At 40.5% G+C, this 18485-nt stretch overlaps 1 protein-coding gene across 7 annotated transcripts in view; it reads right to left on the bottom strand.

Annotated features, from left to right (window-relative positions):
* Positions 1–12796: 12796 nt before the first annotated feature.
* FAM120C (family with sequence similarity 120 member C) overlaps positions 12797–18485 on the bottom strand; it is a 139087-nt gene continuing 133398 nt past the window's right edge. For 5 of the 7 annotated variants that reach the window (XM_019943562.3, XM_019943564.3, XM_073799044.1 and 2 more), the window contains one exon: positions 12797–17637. In XM_019943562.3, coding sequence (XP_019799121.1) covers positions 17386–17637 — 252 coding nt within the window. In that variant the 3' untranslated portion in view covers positions 12797–17385. The remainder of the gene's footprint in view (positions 17638–18485) is intronic. The other 2 variants (XM_019943563.3, XR_012329216.1) reach the window with 2 other exon arrangements.

Below are 18485 nucleotides of genomic sequence, written 5' to 3'. Positions count from 1 at the left end.
CCCCATGGGGCCCGGAGCGGGGGGGCGTTGGGGGACATTGGGCCAGTGACAATGGTGGCAGGAGTAGCATAAGCAGTAGCAGGGGTGGCAGTAGCCATAGCCCTGAGAGAAAGGACAGCCTCTGCGTGGGGGCAGTGATGGGACCTGTGGTGAGAGGGAATCTTGCCCTTCTGTCAACAGAGCCTGTCCCTGCAGCATGTGCACAAATATTAACTCTGGCCTGAGCACTGGGACAGGAACTTCTGGCACTCAGGCAGTAAACTTTGTCAGTAAATTATTACAAAATAAAAAAGTACTCACAGACATTGAAGTAAAGTACATCACGGGAGGTTATTAGAATTCTTTGAGGGGTTTTACAGCAGTCCCCAAGCTTTTTGGCACCAGGGACTGCTTTCGTGGAAAACAATTTTTCCACGGAGGGGGGCGGGGGGGGGGGCGGGAATGGCTCAGGTGGTAATGCGAGTGATGAGGAGCGGCAGATGAAGCTTCACTCTCGTCTGCAGCTCATCTCCTGCTGTGCGGCTCTGTGGTTGGGGACCCCTGGTTTAGAAAAACTCATTTTGAAAACTAGTGCAAAATTGCAAAGCAAATATCCACAGACTAGGAAATGGAAATTAAATTTAAAGATCATCAAAGTAGACACAGATGAAGGCTTTGGATGAACCAATTATTAATGAGGAAGACAATTTAAAAGTGTTTTCCTTAAATTGAAGATATAGTGGTAGAATGCATAAAAAGGTGTTTTGAATTATAAATAAATAATGAAGCCATTTTCATTCCTTGTATGACCTTGTCTTAGTCTGTTCAGGCTGCTATAACAAAATTGCCATAGACTGGGTGGCCAATGAACAGATTTATTTCTTAAGGTTCTGGAGGCTGGGAGGTTCAAAATCAAGGTGCTGGCACATTCAGTGTCTGGTGAGAGCCCACTTTCTGGTTCATAGATGGTGATCTTCTTGCTGTGTGGGAGAAAGGGTGAAGAAGCTCTTTGGGGCTCTTTTATAAGGGCACTAATCTCATTGATAAGAGCCCCACTCTCAAGACCTAATCACCTACCAAAGGCCCCACCTCCTAGTACCATCACGTTGTGGGGGTTAGGATTTCAACATGACTTTGGGGGACGGGGACACAAGCATTCAGTCTATAGCATACCTCCACAAGTTACAGGAAATGTCAGAGGAAACGTTAAATGCCATTGTATAAATTTATATTTAAAATTAGATTCAGACTTAGACAAAACTGATCTGTATGTAGAGTTAAATCTTTTTTAGAAACATTGTTCTACAAGAATCATCAGATCTAGATGTATGAAAATTTGTATTTTGAAATAATTTATCAGGAATCTATCCCAATGTTGTCACAGCCTACAACAAACAGTGCCAGTAACAGTTGCATCAGTAGAAAGCTCCTTCTCAAAATGAAAAGTTATCAAACATTTGCAATCTTGACTGATGTTACCTTCAATCATACTGGTTCAAAACGAGGTTGCCAAAAATATAGATTTGATGATTAAATAATTGAATTTGCAGAAAAGTGAGCCAGAAAAATCTTATGATCAATCGAGGTATCATATTAATAACGTTATTATTTATTTTACTGAATAAATTATGATAAAAATATTGTTCTGCAATTCGTAAGTTTATGTTGTTATTCATGTATCACTATTACCCCTATTATGATTTTTTCTTGTTCTTTTTTTTGCGGTACGTGGGCCTCTCACCGTTGTGGCCTCTCCCGTTGCGGAGCACAGGCTCCGGACGCGCAGGCCCAGCGGCCATGGCTCACGGGCGCAGCCGCTCCGCGGCATGTGGGATCTTCCTGGACCGGGGCACGAACCCGTGTCCCCTGCATCGGCAGGTGGACTCTCAACCACTGCGCCACCAGGGAAGCCCCCTATTATGTTTTATAAGTAACAAAATATTTATAAAGAAAAAACCTTTTATTTTAGTGCCTTTAACTGCATTTCCCACCTCTCCCCTGGTTTTTGAACAGGGAACCCTCCATTTTCATTTTGCACTGGGCCCTACAAATTATGTAGCAGGCTCCCACTCCTGCTGGATGGTAATCGTGAGATGATTTGAAGGGATTGTAGCCACTCAAACAGCCTTACTGCTCTAAACAAACTCCTTTCCACTGGGAGTAGGGGATGAGGGTGGGTAGAGATAAGATGTCAACACAGAAAAATGGAGGTTAGTGTGGATATCTATCATTTTCACGTGAACAGGATGATACTGTCCAATATCATTTGGCCAATTACTTTCTTCACTTGGCAACATCTTGGAGATCTTTCTGCAAGGAAATCAACCTTGTTCTTTTTTGAATTCCTGTTCAGGGAATTCCATAATTTGGATGGGTCTTGATTTATTTCTCCACTCCCCTGATGGATATTTAAAGTGGCTTTAGGGCTTCCCTGGTGGCGCAGTGGTTGCGAGTCTGCCTGCCGATGTAGGGGACGCGGGTTCGTGCCCCAGTCCAGGAAGATCCCACATGCCGCTGAGCGGCTAGGCCCATGAGCCATGGCCGCTGAGCCTGCACGTTCGGAGCCTGTGCTCCGCAACGGGAGAGGCCACAACAGTGAGAGGCCCACGTACCGCAAAAAAAATAATAAATAAAAAAAAATAAAGTGGTTTTATTTTTCAGTAATACAGAGCTTCAGTGAACATACCAGTAGGGGCCTCCTTGTGTACAGGCATGTTTCTGTAGGGGGACACTCACAAGTGAGTTGCTGGGCCACTTTCAATCTTAATTGCATACTGCCAAATTGCCTTTCAAAAGCATTGTGCCAGTTTTCACTCCCATCAGCAGTGTATTTTCACATTTCCTAAGACTCTGACCTTTAAACTCTTTGCCAATCTGATGGAGAAAAAAAATGGTAACTCGTGTTTGTTTTTAACTCTGCATTTTCCCTCACTAGTGCAGTTGAATGTCTTTTTATATGATGTGTATTGGCCCATCCTCTGTGAACTTTTTGTAACCTTTGCCTAGTTTTTCTTACAGGTTTATTTATTTTCTCCATATTAAGTTGTAGGAGTCATTTATATTTCTGGATATTAACCCTTTGTCTATTATATATATTGCTGATATTTTCCCACAGTATGTAACATGTTTATGGTTTGTGTTAGCATACAGGAGTTATCATACAGAATGTTTGTATAGCCACTTGATATATTTACATCAATCTTTTCTTCTATGGCTTTTCTTTTTTGTTTATTGTTTTGGAAGACCTTTTTTATACAAGGCAACAACCATATTATCTTTTTTTCTCATTCTGTTACAGTGCTTTCCATTTAGGTCTTTAACCTACCTTAAACTCATTTCCTTCTCAACGTTTACATTTCTCCTATCTGGAACTCTTTTCCCCCAGATCTTCCTATGGCTGACACCTTCAGAGTCAGCTCAAATATTACTTCTTCCAAAAGGCCTTCCCTGACCACCTTAACTAAATTAACCACCCTCTCTACATTAAGATGTGCCCTAGTTTGGGACTTCCCTGGTGGTCCCGTGGGTAGAACTCTGCACTCCCAATGCAGGGGGCCCAGGTTCAATCCCTGGTCAGGGACCTAGATCCCGCATGCATGCCACAACTAAAAAGATCCCGCATGCTGCAACTAAAAAGATCCTGCATGCCGCAACGAAGATCCCGTGTGCCGCAACTGAGATCCAACACAGCCAAAATAAAACAAACAAACAAAAACAAAAAAAGATGTGCCCCAGTTCATTACCTTGACTTATTTTCTTCATAGATCACCTCTTACTGAAGTTACCCAACTTATTTGTTTATATGTTCACGGTCTGTCTCTCCTTAGATTGGAAACTCCATGAAAGTAGGGATTTTGTCTTGTCCCCAGCTTCTAGAATACATTTAGAGTTTATTATAGTGAATTTGATATGATGTAAGGATAACTTCATTTTTTTCCAAAAGGATAGCTGATTGTCTCAACACCAGGACTTGCTCTTCTAAAGGAGCATTATTACTGAGTCGAGGATGGTTATGATTATTATTCAGTCCAGTGGTTCTCAACCTGTGGTGTATTGGAATCACACTTGGAGATTTTTTTTAAATTTAGATTTAATTTTAATTTAGATATAGATAACAAAGTACCACAAACTGGGTGGCTTAAAACAGAAAGGTATTGTCTCACAGTTCTGGAGGCTAGAAGTGGTATTGGCAGGCTATGCTCACTCTGAAAGCCCTAGCAAAGCATCCTTCTTTGTCTCTTTCTAGCTTCTGGTGGTTGCAATCCTTGACATTCCTTGACTTGTAGGTGTATCACTCTGCCTCCATCATCACATGTGTGTGCCTGAATTTCTCTCTTCTTATAAGGACCCCAGTCATTGGGCTAAGGTCCACCCTAATGTAATATGACTTCATTTTAACATACAAAGACCATATTTCCAAGTAAGGTCACAATCACAGGCTCTGGGTGGACATGAATTTTGGGGGGGACACTATTCAACCCAGTACAGAGTGTCACATTTACAAACTCTGCTTTATTAGCTCTGGAGTGGAGGCCCAGCATCCTTAATTTTTAAAAGGTTTACAGACTTGACAAATGATATCAATGTTCACCTGGAAAGGTGGACATGGGGGAAGGCCCTTTTGAAGCAGAATCTCAATCCCAGATGCCAGTAAATAAAAATACTGATGAATTTCACTCCATAAAAGTTAAAACTTTGTGAGGTAAAAAAATACCATAAACAAATTCAAAAGATCAGCAAAGGGCTTCTCTGGTAGCGCAGTGGTTGGGAGTCCGTCTGCCGATGCAGGGGACACGGGTTCGTGCCCCGGTCCGTGAAGATCCCACGTGCCGCGGAGCGGCTGGGCCCGTGGGCCATGGCCGCTGAGCCTGCGCGTCTGGAGCCTGTGCTCCGCAGCGGGAAAGGCCACAGCGGTGAGAGGCCCGCGTACCGCAAAAAAAAAAAAAAAAAAAAAAAAAAAAAAAAAAAAAAAATCAGCAAAGCTGGGAAAACATATTTTCATCATATATGATAAAAGGCTAATTTCTTTAATTTATAATGAGTTCAGAAGAATTAACATGAAAGAGACAAAACCCGATAGTAAAATGAGCTAAAGAATAAGCAAGTAATTTACAGAGAAAGACATACACATATCAATAGAGATTTGAAAAGATGTTCAATCTCATCCATGAGTAAAGGCATTTAAATCAAAACAATAAAATACCATCTTGACCTATCAGATTGGGAAATGTTTAAAGTTTGATTGTACGTAGAACAAGTGAGGGTATGAAGAAATACTAGATACTTTCATATGCTGTTGGTGGGACTGAAGTTGGTACAACTTTTTTCATTTATAATTTGGCAATATATATCAAAATAGAACACGCACATATTCTTTGAACGTGTGGGCTTTGCTAGTGCCTCCTCAGCTATCATTTCCCACTTTTTCCTTCCCAACAATTTGTAGATTTTTATTTGTATATCTCTTCTTCCCACTCATAGCCCATGTATTTTGGGATAAACAGATCTTACTCCCAGTTCTTCTGACCACAGACATCATTAGTTCAGGGGAGGACTTGTGACCTAAGCAAGCCAATGAGGGAGAACCTTGGGAGTCCTGCTCACTGGGAATGTTGGGTCAGAGTTTTCTCTTCTCTGCTGGACTTAAAGGAAGAGATTCAAAGCCTCCATTGCCACTGGCAGCCATCTCGTGGCCACCTTGGCTAAAGCACTGGTTCTCAGCCTTCAGTGTGCATCATAATCACCTAATCTATTAAAACGTAGATTGCTGATCTCTACTCCCAGAGTTTCAGATTCTGCAGGTCTACAGTAGGGACCAAAAATTTCCTTTTCCAGGGCTTCCCTGGTGGCACAGTGGTTGAGGGTACACCTGCTGATGCAGGGGACACGGGTTCGTGCCCACATGCTGCGGAGTGGCTCGGCCCGTGAGCCATGGCCGCTGAGCCTGTGTGTCCGGAGCCTGTGCTCCGCAACAGGAGAGGCCACAACAGTGAGAGGTCCGCGTACCGCAAAAAAAAAAATTCCTTTTCCAAGAAGTTCCCAGGTGATATTGATGCTGCTGGTCCAGGGACCACACTTGGAAAACCAGTTGGATAAAGTAGGGACTGTACAGCAGAGAGACTTAAAGAAACTGGGTAGCTCTAGCTCACCCTACCGCTGGAGTTGTGTTTTGCTACTTGTAACCAAAAGCGCCCTAACCAATATACTCAGCAATCTCGGACTAAAAATTTACCCTATGGATATACTTGCAGAAGTTTACCAAAATATATGCCCAGGGATGATCATTGCAGCACCGTTTGTAATAGCTAAAACTGGAAGCAATCAAAGTACTTGTCAATGCTATACTCTCACTTCATCCCAGCTTACACTTCTCCCTCCCTGTGTCCTCCAGTCCATCCTCTACCTCTGCGTCTTTATTCCTGTCCTGTCCCTAGGTTCATCAGAACCTTTTTTTTTTTTTTAGATTCCATATATATGTGTTAGCATACGGTATTTATTTTGCTCTTTCTGACTTACTTCATGCTGTATGACAGATCAGACAGAGGTCCATCCACCTCACTAATACAGCAGAAACTAACACAACATTGTAAAGCAATTATACAGCAATTATACTCCAATAAAGATGTTTAAAAAAAATCTGGACCTCAAAGTACTTGTCAATAGGGAATTGATACATCTGATGGAATCATCCATCTAATGGACACTATGTAGTGTTGAAAATTATGAAATAGTCTGTGCATGCTCATAGAAAAATATCTCTAAGATATATTAAGTATAAAAATCATGATGATTAAAAGGGAGTAATTTATACTTTTTAAACAAAAGAATAAATAAACAGATATGCAGGTATATGCTTAATTGTTTCCTGGAAGGCTAATTTTGATTAAGAATGGCTATATTTGAGGAAAGGAGTTGAAATTGAGGTGGTGCTAGAAGTTCTTCAGTCTTCATTTTGTATATTTTTATTCTGTTTGAGTTGCCTAACCTTAGGTAAACTTTCCTTTTTTTCAAAAAAGAAAATGTCATTTGGAGTTATCTGGGCAAGGCATAGGCCAATTTTAATTTCCTTCTTTGTGTTTCTGTATTGAAGAAACTAATAAATGTTATGTTATTTTTTAAAAGATTAAATCATGAAAAGGTGAATGGAAAATTAAAGACTTCTCAGGTATTCTGATGTGCAGCTAGGCTTGAGCACCACTAACATGGTGCATAGGTTATAAACTGGTGAGGACTTATACCTGTCCAGATTGAGACTTAACTGGGGAGCTACTAATTATACTTTAATGTGCATATGAATTACCTAGGGATCTTGTTAAAATGCAGATTCTGATTGAATAGATCTTAGGTGGGGCCCAATATTCTGCATTTCTAATAAGCTCTCAAGTGATGCTAATGTTGCTGGACTACTGATCACACTTTGATAGCAAGAACAAAGAAAGAGGAAAGGAGGAAAAAGAAGGAAGAGGAGGGACCATGAAGATGGAGAGGAAGGGACAGATATGAGACACTGCAGAATGATTGGGCATATGGAAAGAGGAGAGTCTGAGGTGATGAGGTTTTTGGTCTGGGTGATGCAAAGATAGTAGTGACATTAACCAGAGATAGAGGAATCAAGCTGGAGGAGGAGGAAGTACAGGAAACAATGAAGGAGTGTGAGTAAGACTTCACATTTAAACATATTGAGTTATGATTTTTCTGGGAGAGTATTATGTGGACTTGTCCAGCAGATCATTTGAACTCTGACTCTGCTCAGTAAAGTTCACATAGAGGTAGATTTGAGACTCATCTGTATAAAGGTAAGAGCTGAGACCATGGGATAGGATGAAACTGAACAGGGAGAAAGAATAGTGAGAAGATGGCTGAAAACAGAAACTCTGAGAAATGCTAATCTTAAGAGACATGCTAAGAAGGAAATGAAAAAGTAGTTGGAGAGGCAGTACAGAAGACTAAATATCCTGAAGGGCTTTCCTACTAAAGAACAACTAGATCCTGCATAAAAAATAATTTTTATTGTATTGCTGGATGTGTGAGTTAGCAACTGCTGCATAATAAACCAACTCACAACTCAGTAGCTTGAAACCAAACCATTTATTGTTGCTCATGAGTCTTGGTGCTCTGTTGATCTGCACTAGGCTAGGCTGATCTTGGCTGGGCTCATTCATGTATCTGTGGTCTGCTGGTGGGTTGGTTGGTGGCTGACAGGTCTAAGCTGGTCTGGCTGGATATAGCTAGACAAATGGGTCTCTCATCCTCCAGAAGGCTAGTCCAGGCTCATTCCCATGGTAATTCCAGGGGTCCAAGAGAGTGAGCAGAAGCACGCAAGGCTTAGAACTGACATAATATCACTTCTGCAACAGTCTATTGATCAAAGCAAAACATAAGACTAGTCTAGATTTGAAGGGTGGAGAAACAGATGCCATCTCTTAATGGGAAGAGCTGCAAAAGGTGTAGATACAGGGAGATGTGAACAACTATGGCCATTTTTGTAATCAATTTATCATGCTGGACTTATCAGAAGTAAAAGGAGTCTTTAAAGAGCAAGCAAAATACAGCAAGCAAGCAAACAAACAAAGCCATGACAATAGTAATAAACCCCACTGAGCTGGCTAGGGAGAGCAGGGCACTTGAGGACACTTCCAAAAATGGAATAGAGGTAGTTCCTCGGAAAATTGAGGTGCTGTTACTGGAAGAAATGAGGAAAGGCTGCTGGTCACGTAGGAAAACAAATAGACATCTGCTTCAGAATCCAAGAATCTAGCCTTTGTCATGAGAAAATTCTAGGAATACTTTAAATTGACACAGAACAGCCTTGTCTTTTTGGTCCTTGAAACCAGTACGCACATGAGGCAACTTTTAGGAGTTTGAGCTTGGACTCAAAACCAGCATGTCAGCTGTGTCTTCTTAAGGTATTGAAAGTGTTTTCACATCCACTAGCTTGTGTAACTCTCACAACTACCTATAAGGGAGGTAAAGCAGGCATTATTATTCCCATTTAATACTACTTCTAAAAGTAATTTTGTCACTATCTTGTAAAAGTGAGCATTTGCATGCCTTCGGTCCCAGCAGGAGACATGTGCACAAGCATACACGGCAACATTAATGGAAATAAGCCATATTTCCATTGGACAGAGAATGGGTAGATAAATTGTAGTATATTCACACAATGGAATACTATACAGAAGTGAAAACAAATTAACTACAGCTACAGCAGTAATGTGTTTGAGTCTTAGAGGAAAAAAAAGTTGGGTGAGAAAAGGAAGTTGCAGAACACTACATAAAAATAACGTTTTTATAAAATTATAAAGCAAGTACAACCTAACAATATATTGTTTAGGAATAATTACATATGTGATGTAACTATTTAAAAAGAAACCAAGGGAATGAAAACTAAAAGTCAAGATACCGGTTACCTCTGGGGAAGGCAGAGAGATGGAATAGTTCTTAGGTTGGGCAGTGGGCTCATGAGTGTTCATTTTATTATTGAATTTCATTAACATATGTTACATGTATCCTTTTGTGTTTATCAAATAATGCATAATTTTTTTAAGTAGTCAAAAAAGGAAAGAGAAATAGCAGAGAAATGTCAGGGAAGCCAGAGAATTTCAGGAAATGGGTTGTGTTTCAGTGTCAATTACTGTGGAAGTCCTCAGCAAGATGCCTGTATGAAAACCCTGGACTTGGTGACTGGGAGCACACTAGTCGCCTTTGGAAGCAGCCACATTCAAATGGGAAGGGCTGATGCCAGATTACAGGCTAGGAAGAAATGTGTTATGAGGAAATCAGGACTGGGAGCGTAGACAAGTCTTTCATCTACTACCAACCCTCCCACCCCCACCAAACCCATAACAGCTAACATTTACTGAGGCTGAATTATATGCCAGGCATTTTACATACACTATGTCATTTAATCCTCATAACCACCCCCACAGGGTGGGCTAGGGGAGCTAAACTCAATGCTTGTGTTACCACAAGATTATATCCACTTCAGCCCACATGCAGAGAATCCCTATGACACTGGAATGGGAATGAATGTTTCACTATTCCATTACAAATTTTAGGTATACTGACTCAAGTGGTTAGGTAATGGCAACCAGCCAAAAGGCAATGAGTCATATCTACCCAGAAATGGGTCATTTCTCCCTGTGATGCTATTATTGCGACTCACCAAACTTACCTCTCCCTTTTTCCAGGGACATAGTAGAACTGTACTTTTCCACCTCTAGGAAATTAGGTGCAACCATGTGGGCCATCTCTTTGGGCAATAAAAAGAGAGAAGTGATGTGTGACATTTTAAGCTTTAAGAGTCAGTGTGTATTTTGGTCACATTCCTTCCCAACTCAGTGATGCGGCTTCTGCTGGTCTGAGTTATCAAGTGGCTTTGGATGAACAGAGATCCCCTGACAACACATGTTGGACATAATGAGCAAGAAGTATACCTTTATTATGTGAGATTTGGGGGTTATTATAGCAGCAAAACCTAGCCTATCCAAACTGATACACTCCCCTTTTCTAGAGTTGAAGATTATAAATGTGTAAGGACTGAATAATAAGATGAAAATGTTTTAAAATATATAAAATAAACTGCCTAGAACTCTTTCTGGCACATAGTAATCCCCCGATAGATGACTTTCTGCATTTGCTCCTAATAAATGAGCACAGAATTTTCGTATTTCTCACACACAAATAAAAGACTAGTTGTAGAAGAAATAAATAGAAGACAATGTTCCAGGCTCACATTATTCCTAATACTTGTGATTTTAGAAGAGATATTTTCATTCTTGGTCACTTTATCCCTTAAGTCCATGAAAAAACACAGTTGACGCTGCTTGGGTCATATACCCATCCCTGCACTCGGGGAGGTGAAGCCATGTTGTGACTGATGGTCAACCCATCCCTACCCCAAGATTGGAAAGAGCAGTTCCCCAAAGGAAAAAGAAAAACAAAAAACTGCACTTAACTGCTGCCAGAAAGAGGAAGGAATGCTGAGGAGGCAGAAATAAGAGTTATCTACTTAGTCAAAACATAGGTTTAGAACCCTGGTTTTTATCACTTATTAGCTGTGTGTGAACTTGGGCACCACTGAACCAGTTTGCTCGTGTGTAAAGTGAGGATAGTACTTACTTTGCAGAGTTGTTTGAAGCTTAGAAACAGTGTACAATAGCTTAGTACTATGCACGGTACCTAATAGGTCCTCAGCAAACAGTAACTTTTAAAAGCCAAATGCTAAGGATTTCCCACTATTAAGTTCTGAGTCCCAACACTCAAAGATCAAAGGTTAGGAAAAGACATCTATAGCCATAATGAACCAAATACAAAACAAATTTTTACAAATGATAGTTTTCATTTAAGGGTAAGTATTTACAAGTTTCGGTAACCTCTAATGCTCGCCTTTAGGTTCAGCTGTTTCCTTTTGTAATCTGTACACACAAGGCACAGAGCAGCCAGGGAGGCCAAGACCAGCTAGCAACACTCAGCAGAAGCAGTAAGGTAAGAAGAATGCCCTAGAGTCCTGGCTTCAGACTCTGCTCCAAGCATCAGTCTATTGCTCAAAGGTGACTCAGAACTCTTTTTCTTTTTTTTGAGAGCCCCATTTAAAAGCACATTTAAATGCATATCATTCAGTGATGAAACTTCATATTCAATCTTCTTGTGTTTTTGCCACCAACACATCCTCTGCCTCAAATCTACAATCTGTTTTGCACCAGGGAACATTTTCAAAGGTGTTTTAATTGTCCTTGATTTAGTCATCAAACATTTCTAAGTGCATGCTCGGTGGTAGATGTCAAGAAGACAAAGATGGTCAAGTTTAATCTACTAGCAGAGATGCAGCGAAGTGCTACAGGGACTGGCTGTGGGGAGTCCGTACAGGGGTCCCTAGTAAGAGATCTGGAAAAGAATCACAAAGATATGAGCTGAAGCTTAGGGGAAAAAGTTGAGACTGCACCAGAGACAGGGGAGAGAGGTATTCTAGGCAATGGTACAAGCAAATGAGAAGAAATGGATATTAATAGCTTAATGTGTGTAGGATGTGATTTAGTGTTGCTGGAATGAGTTGGGGTGGCAGGAAATGAGGCTGGAGAAGTGGTCAGGAGCCAGATTATGAAGGGACCATGGAAATGGGCATGCAGCATGTTAGAAGGACAGATTCCTCTGGAAGCTGATAAGCATGGTGGATTAAAGCAGTGGTTCTTAACGTCTCTTAGGTCATAGACTTCTTTAAGTAACTAACAAAGGTATGGTCCCTTTCACTGGGAAAAGGTACATACACGTAGACACAAAATTTGCTCACAGTTGCTGGTTAGGAGTAAGACAGAGGAGCAACTGCAACAATTTAGGTGAGACATGAGGAGGCCTGAACTAAGCCACAGCAAGTGGGGAGAGAAAAGAGATAGATGTGAGAAAGAGAAAGATGGTTGAGTGTTACCAACAGATCTTGTCACAAATTGGATTTGAGAAATGATGGAAAGAAAGACATGCCTCTAGGATAACTCCCAGGTTGGTTTGTGGTGTAGACAACTGAGTAGAAGGTAGTGTCACTCATGGAGAGGAGCAGGCTTCAGAGGAGAAGATGGGTTCAGTTTGGGAAATGTCGAGTCAAAGGTGCCTTTAGAACATCCAAATAAAGAAGTTCAGCAGGAAGCTAAATATGCCCTTCCTTTTCTTGTACTGGTTCTCTTGCCCTGATATTCAACTACAAATAGGCTCCTAAATCTCTGTGCAACACTTCTGAATTGAGACAAGTATATTCCCCATTTGCCGAAAGGAGTCCAGAAATGGGAGAAGAAATTAAACTTCGCACACCCAAAATTATTTCACATTTTTTTTTACTAAAAGAATAGACTTTTATTAAGCACTGTAAGTTTCTTTCCATCAGCATTAACAGAACAACAGACCAATTTCCATCACAGAACAACTCCTGAGACATTTTCATTCCTTTCTGAAACACTTTCCTTAATTCCTGCAGTTTCTCCTAAGAAGCATCCATTCAAACTTACATTAATAAACTATGGAGCTTTTGTGGTGAGGTGGGCCAAAAAGGCAGGGAATTTGGAAGAGAAATACATATTATCCATCCACTAAACACACTGTCAAGAGCACAGGAGAAGAGATACTACCACAGGAAAAAACAATGAAAGATTTTACTTTTGTCAATAACATCATTTATCAGGGAGCACTAAAAATCAATGACTCCTTGAGTTAGTTTCTTTACCTAGTATGTTATTCTAAAAATAGAACAGAATAGAATAAAATAAAAGGTAGATGGGGAAGTGTCTTCTGGGAAGTAACTAAAATGAAGTCATCAGATTTTGCAGGGTTATGAGAGATTAATAAAATCTGAAATATTTAATTTGTTGCATTTACATGAAAATTCACTAGTCATTAGTTACTACCAACACAGACAAAAAGAGCATCTATAAAAGTACAAGGGCAATGTCAAAAGCTGCAGTGGGCACCCTAGCATAGGATTTTTAAAATTTTGCTTTTACCTTGGAAAAGATGATTTTGTAAAAAAAAAATATATGAAGTTATTTTCTTAGAACATCAAAATAACCTCTGATAATACTGAAGATAATTAGCAGTAACAGGGGAATAGGGGAATACCTGCAGCAGCAGACTACTGCAATAAGCCAAGGGAAAAGAAAAAGGAAAGTCAAATAAAAGAAGATGCCAAAGTCACAAGAGGGAGAAAAATATTGGGTGACACACAGTGGAACGGTGAAAACTTACCCCCACCCAAAACCCCAAGCATATTTAGGAAATATGCATCAGGAAGTAAACAAGTATAATGATTAAACCTTAGTAGAATTATACTAACTACTTTAAACTGTGGTCTACTTGTACTGTCATTTCAAAGTGGGGTGGGGGAGTCTTAGAGGCTGAAAGGGTAGCACAGACAGGCCCACAGGAGCCTTCTAAGGTTCCAGCGGACTGGATCACTATAACCAAACAGTTACTTCCACATTCTTTCTACCCTACATAAGCATTCCTCCCCCCACCCCCCTCCTTAACCACCCTCCCTAATGCCTTACCTGGCTGTTTTTCTCAGTGATTAAAAACAAGTTAATGTGACTTGGCCAACGATGCCAGGAAATCAAGATGGAGACAAAAATCAAATATCACTAGCCAAAGCAAGTGCCATTTCCTGGGCTATAAAGTCTACCCAAAGTCCTACTGGCTCAGAATGAAAATGATACAAGTGAGCAGAAGTTTATCAGGCCTGGTCCAGACTAGACTGGCCACTGAATAAGGGTGGGAGTTATAGGCTGACCCCAATACACACCAGCAGAAATCAAGAACTGAAAGTCCTTGGGGATCAGTGGCTATATACATCCAGGGTGCTTTTGCTTGTGGCCCTAAAAGGTAAAGGGGTCATTTCTGGGGGTTCCCATATGATGCATGAATTTGTTCAAGAAAGGCCACATCATAGTCAGAAATTGAACCTCAAGTGAAGGATGACAGTCTCTTCAAGTGGTACTCACAGCAAAAAGCAGACTCATGTTCCCTAATTCGAAAGAAATTAGAAAAAGTTAATCTTGCAATTAGAAAAAGTTAATCTTCCAGTAATAAACCTTAGTCTTTCTGGCTTCTAAATTGTATGTTTTGGCAGATAAATTAAAACATGGCCCTTTATGGTTCTTTCTTGTAACCTTACAAACCCAAAATCCTGAATCCAAATAAAAATCAAAGTTGGAAGTGAGACACTTGTTTCATCCTGGGCCAGGCTAGGAGAAAGTAGAGGTGTGTGGAAGGGAGAAAAGCAAGCCGTTTGGCAAACTGGAATCATCCCTGTCAAAGCAGCAATTTTACTTCTCACAGTGAATGCCTACAAAATAATAAATCTTCTTAATGCTGTGAGAGTTAACAATACTGTCACTTGATTGTGTCAAATAGATTCAAGATTCACAGAAACAGCAACTGAAGAAAATGCCTTTCCATATAACTCCAAGTACTTCCTATTAGAAATCGGAGCTAGTTAGCTATTTAATTTAACACAGCTCAGTGATTCTGGTTACTTTTAGAGCTCCAAAGGACTCCTCCCTCTGTGGCTCCAGAAAGAAATTTCCAAGCCATCTAGGTTTGCTACTAAATCCTTCTCTTGCTGGATACAGAAGTCCTAACCTTCAAGATGTTGTGAAAGTTTGGGCAGGTTAGGAGAAGAGCGGGAACCAAATTAGGGGAGCCAATTCCATAGAGGAGGCTTTTGTACACTTTGTTCTTGGTTATATCTGGCTGGGTATGCATTCTTGTCATCCTGCTTTGGTTTATGTAAGAAGTGTCTGGGCAGGGGGAAAGGCATTCTATTCTAGACCTCCCTCCCCCTGCAAGTTGTGGGTTCTCTTAAATTGGGCCAGACTAGGATAAAACAGTCTGAGACTGTCTTCAGTCTCTCATGACGATACACTCATTGTTAAGTGGGTAGTGAGCAAACAGCCTTCTGGTTGTCTGGGAAAAAATCACCAAGGACCTACTCTGGGTTAAGGTACATGGGGTTTTTCAAAAAGAGAGAGAACCCTGCTAGAAGTCTAGTCAGTTGTATTCCTGTAGAAATGGTACTTCTTGGGCAAGAATATCACAAAGCCCAAAAGGAAGTGTATGAGGCTGGAAGCCTCAACTCCTGAACGAAGACACAATGCTAATCTGTTGCAAGCCATGTTCCCATCTCTCATACTGTTGAGGAGGGAAACTGGAAGTGCGAGGTTGTCTCAAGAGTATCTCCAGAAAGGGGGAACAGCCTCTTTGTCCTGGACAGATTCTGGCCTCACTTGGGGGCTGGGAACCTTTTACAGAATACCCCTATAGGCCCGGGCCAGAGTCCTCTGAAGTCTTCCTTGCAAAGCAAATGAAAAGATCCAGTAGTCAAAATGTCAATGAACAAACGAAACAATCTAGGTATGTAAAATCAAATTGCCGATTTCCTCACACTTCCCTACCCCATCTTTCCAATGTTAGTCCTCTCTCCTTCAGGGATTAATGACAATAAATTCTAGCCTGAGGCCAGTTTGATCCCAGAGTTTCAGATGAGATTTCCTCCAAACTGGCTGCAAGCCCCAGTAATTACCTCCCATCCCCTTTCTCTCTCCCAACCAGGCTGCTCCTTCATAAGGAAATGCCCAACTTCTCCCAATCCTATTCCAACCTCCTGTTTTTACCATACGGGATGTGAGGACTCTGTTCAAGATTAGGCTTGTGACAACCCAACTGTTTGTTGTTCTGAACAGGCAATCTCTGGAAAGTACTTTTTGTCTGCTTTAGAGAAGCCCATCTTCTCATAATTGTGATGGGCTATGACTTAGTAAGGATTTTAAAATGTGGTCTTTTGAAACCTACCACTCCATAGCAGTGGAAGCATTTCTGGGAAATTCAGTAATCTTCTGGGACATCATCATGTATGTATGTGTGTGCATGTATATAAATATATATATACAAAATATATATATTTATATTTATATATACATACACACATACACATATATTTATATATATATAAAATATGTATAGATAAATAGATTTGTCTCTTTATATAAAGGGTATGTGTATGCATATAGATACATGCATTCATATATATATATCTATCCAAACATCCATACACAAACACACACACACACACACACACAAGCATACACAATCTTTTGAGTTCCCTTTCGTACTCAATTTCATTATATTGATTCCACCCTTTTAGGGTGTGGGCAGCAGGGAGTGGGTGAACTGCACCACATCTTCTATTTTACAAACAATTCATTAGTTCAGAGGCAGGAAAAATCTGCCCAGTACTTTTCTGATTCACTTGAATCCCCCAGTACAAAGGCCATTGGTAGTTATTTTAAGTGTATAAAATTTAAAAAAAAATTAAAAAAATAAAATAACCAATACTACCTCACTTCCCTGAAAACGTCTACCTATCTGATTGTCAGGTCAGAGCTAGAGGTGGTAGTATAAACTCCTGGCAGAGGTGAATGGGGAGAAAGAGTTAGAAGATGTGGATACTGATTATATATGAAGGCCCTACTATTTCATAAAGAAAAAAGCAAGTTAGGAAGCCATATACTCAGAAAACCAAAGCTGGAACTTCTCTATAGGGCCTTATGTGATGACATCCGATAGTCACTGCCTTAATAGGCTTCCAGGGGATGTAAAGAGAATATTGGCACTATATATTCAATTTGAGAACAGGAACTATGCTTGTTGCCATTCAAATTTGATCAGAGCTTCCCTAGAAGCAGACCACTGAGTCTGGAAGCCCAGAAAAAGACAGGGAAGGGGAAAAGATGGATATAATAGAACACCCCATCCAAATTCTGGATGAAACTAGGGTAAGCATTTTATGTCCTCCTCTAACTTGGGCCTAAAATCAGAAAAGTATAGGTTTTCCCCTCTTCCTGATCTGCTGAAGCCATCTTCTGCTTGTTATTCCTCTTTCTGTTGTGCCACAGTTCCCAGCTTTTGCTCTCGTAAGCGGCTCTTCTCACCATTCTTCACGGGGAAGTAGCGGTTACCATTATTACACACACTGCTGTCTCTGGTTAAGGCACACTGTGATGGAGCTGCAAGATGATCATTCTTCTCTTCCTTGATCAATGTGCCATTGTTTCCATTTACCTGTGAGCGAGACCGACCTTGATGAGGCTCCAGGGATTTAGAAACTCCATCTGAAGTGCTCTGTCAAAAACAGAGATATTCAGTAGAAATGGTAATCCCAAACTGGCTGATCCTTCCCAAGCACGTTTATAAGCTAGCCTGCAGAAACTGCTTCAGTTCTTCAGAAACACCAGAAAGCCCAAAGCTTGTTAACACCTAGTACACTCTGACACTGTCTGGACAACTTAGGGTGACAACAAATGGATCTGACTCAAATCCAATGGCAATGACAACACAATAATGACAGAGCTACTGTTTACAAAGCTTTACAATATATTTTTTTCAAATGCCAAAAGGGACCCTAAATGGTAGATATTATGATGCCCCATTTACAGATGAGGAAGCTGAGGCTCAGAAAGATTAAAGTAACTTGCTCAAGGAGACACAGGTAGAAACTGGTGGGGCCAGGATTGCACTCCAGGTTGGTCAGCCTCTAAAGTTTACTCTCTTAACTTCCACGCAACGCTGTCCAATACTGACAATTGGACATGTAAATGAAAGGAAAAGAAAACAAATGATAAGATCTATGTGCAATATTCCATAGAATTTTTCATAAGTAAAAACAATCATCTGGTTTTCTTTTAATTTCAGAAATGTAACTGCTCTTGAAATGCTAACACCATGAACTGTATTACCTTGAAAGTGCAGTACTGGCTCTCAATGAATATTATTAGGAATAATAACAGTGGTTGGGCATGCCAGGTACTCTGATGTTGGTTTCACAGATAAGAAAGACAAATGAGGCTTGAAAAAGTAAAATAACTTGCTCAAGGTCACTGGCATGCCTAGACTTGCATCCAAGTCTGTTTGACTCCAAAGACATTGTTCTTTCCACTAAGACACAACACATAATGGAAGTCTAATACCTG

This window comes from Tursiops truncatus, chromosome X (genome assembly GCF_011762595.2).
Source record: "Tursiops truncatus isolate mTurTru1 chromosome X, mTurTru1.mat.Y, whole genome shotgun sequence".
NCBI classification, from domain to species: Eukaryota; Metazoa; Chordata; class Mammalia; order Artiodactyla; family Delphinidae; genus Tursiops; species Tursiops truncatus.
Note: the sequence above shows the minus strand (reverse complement) of the source record. Positions and strands in the feature narration are given on the sequence as shown.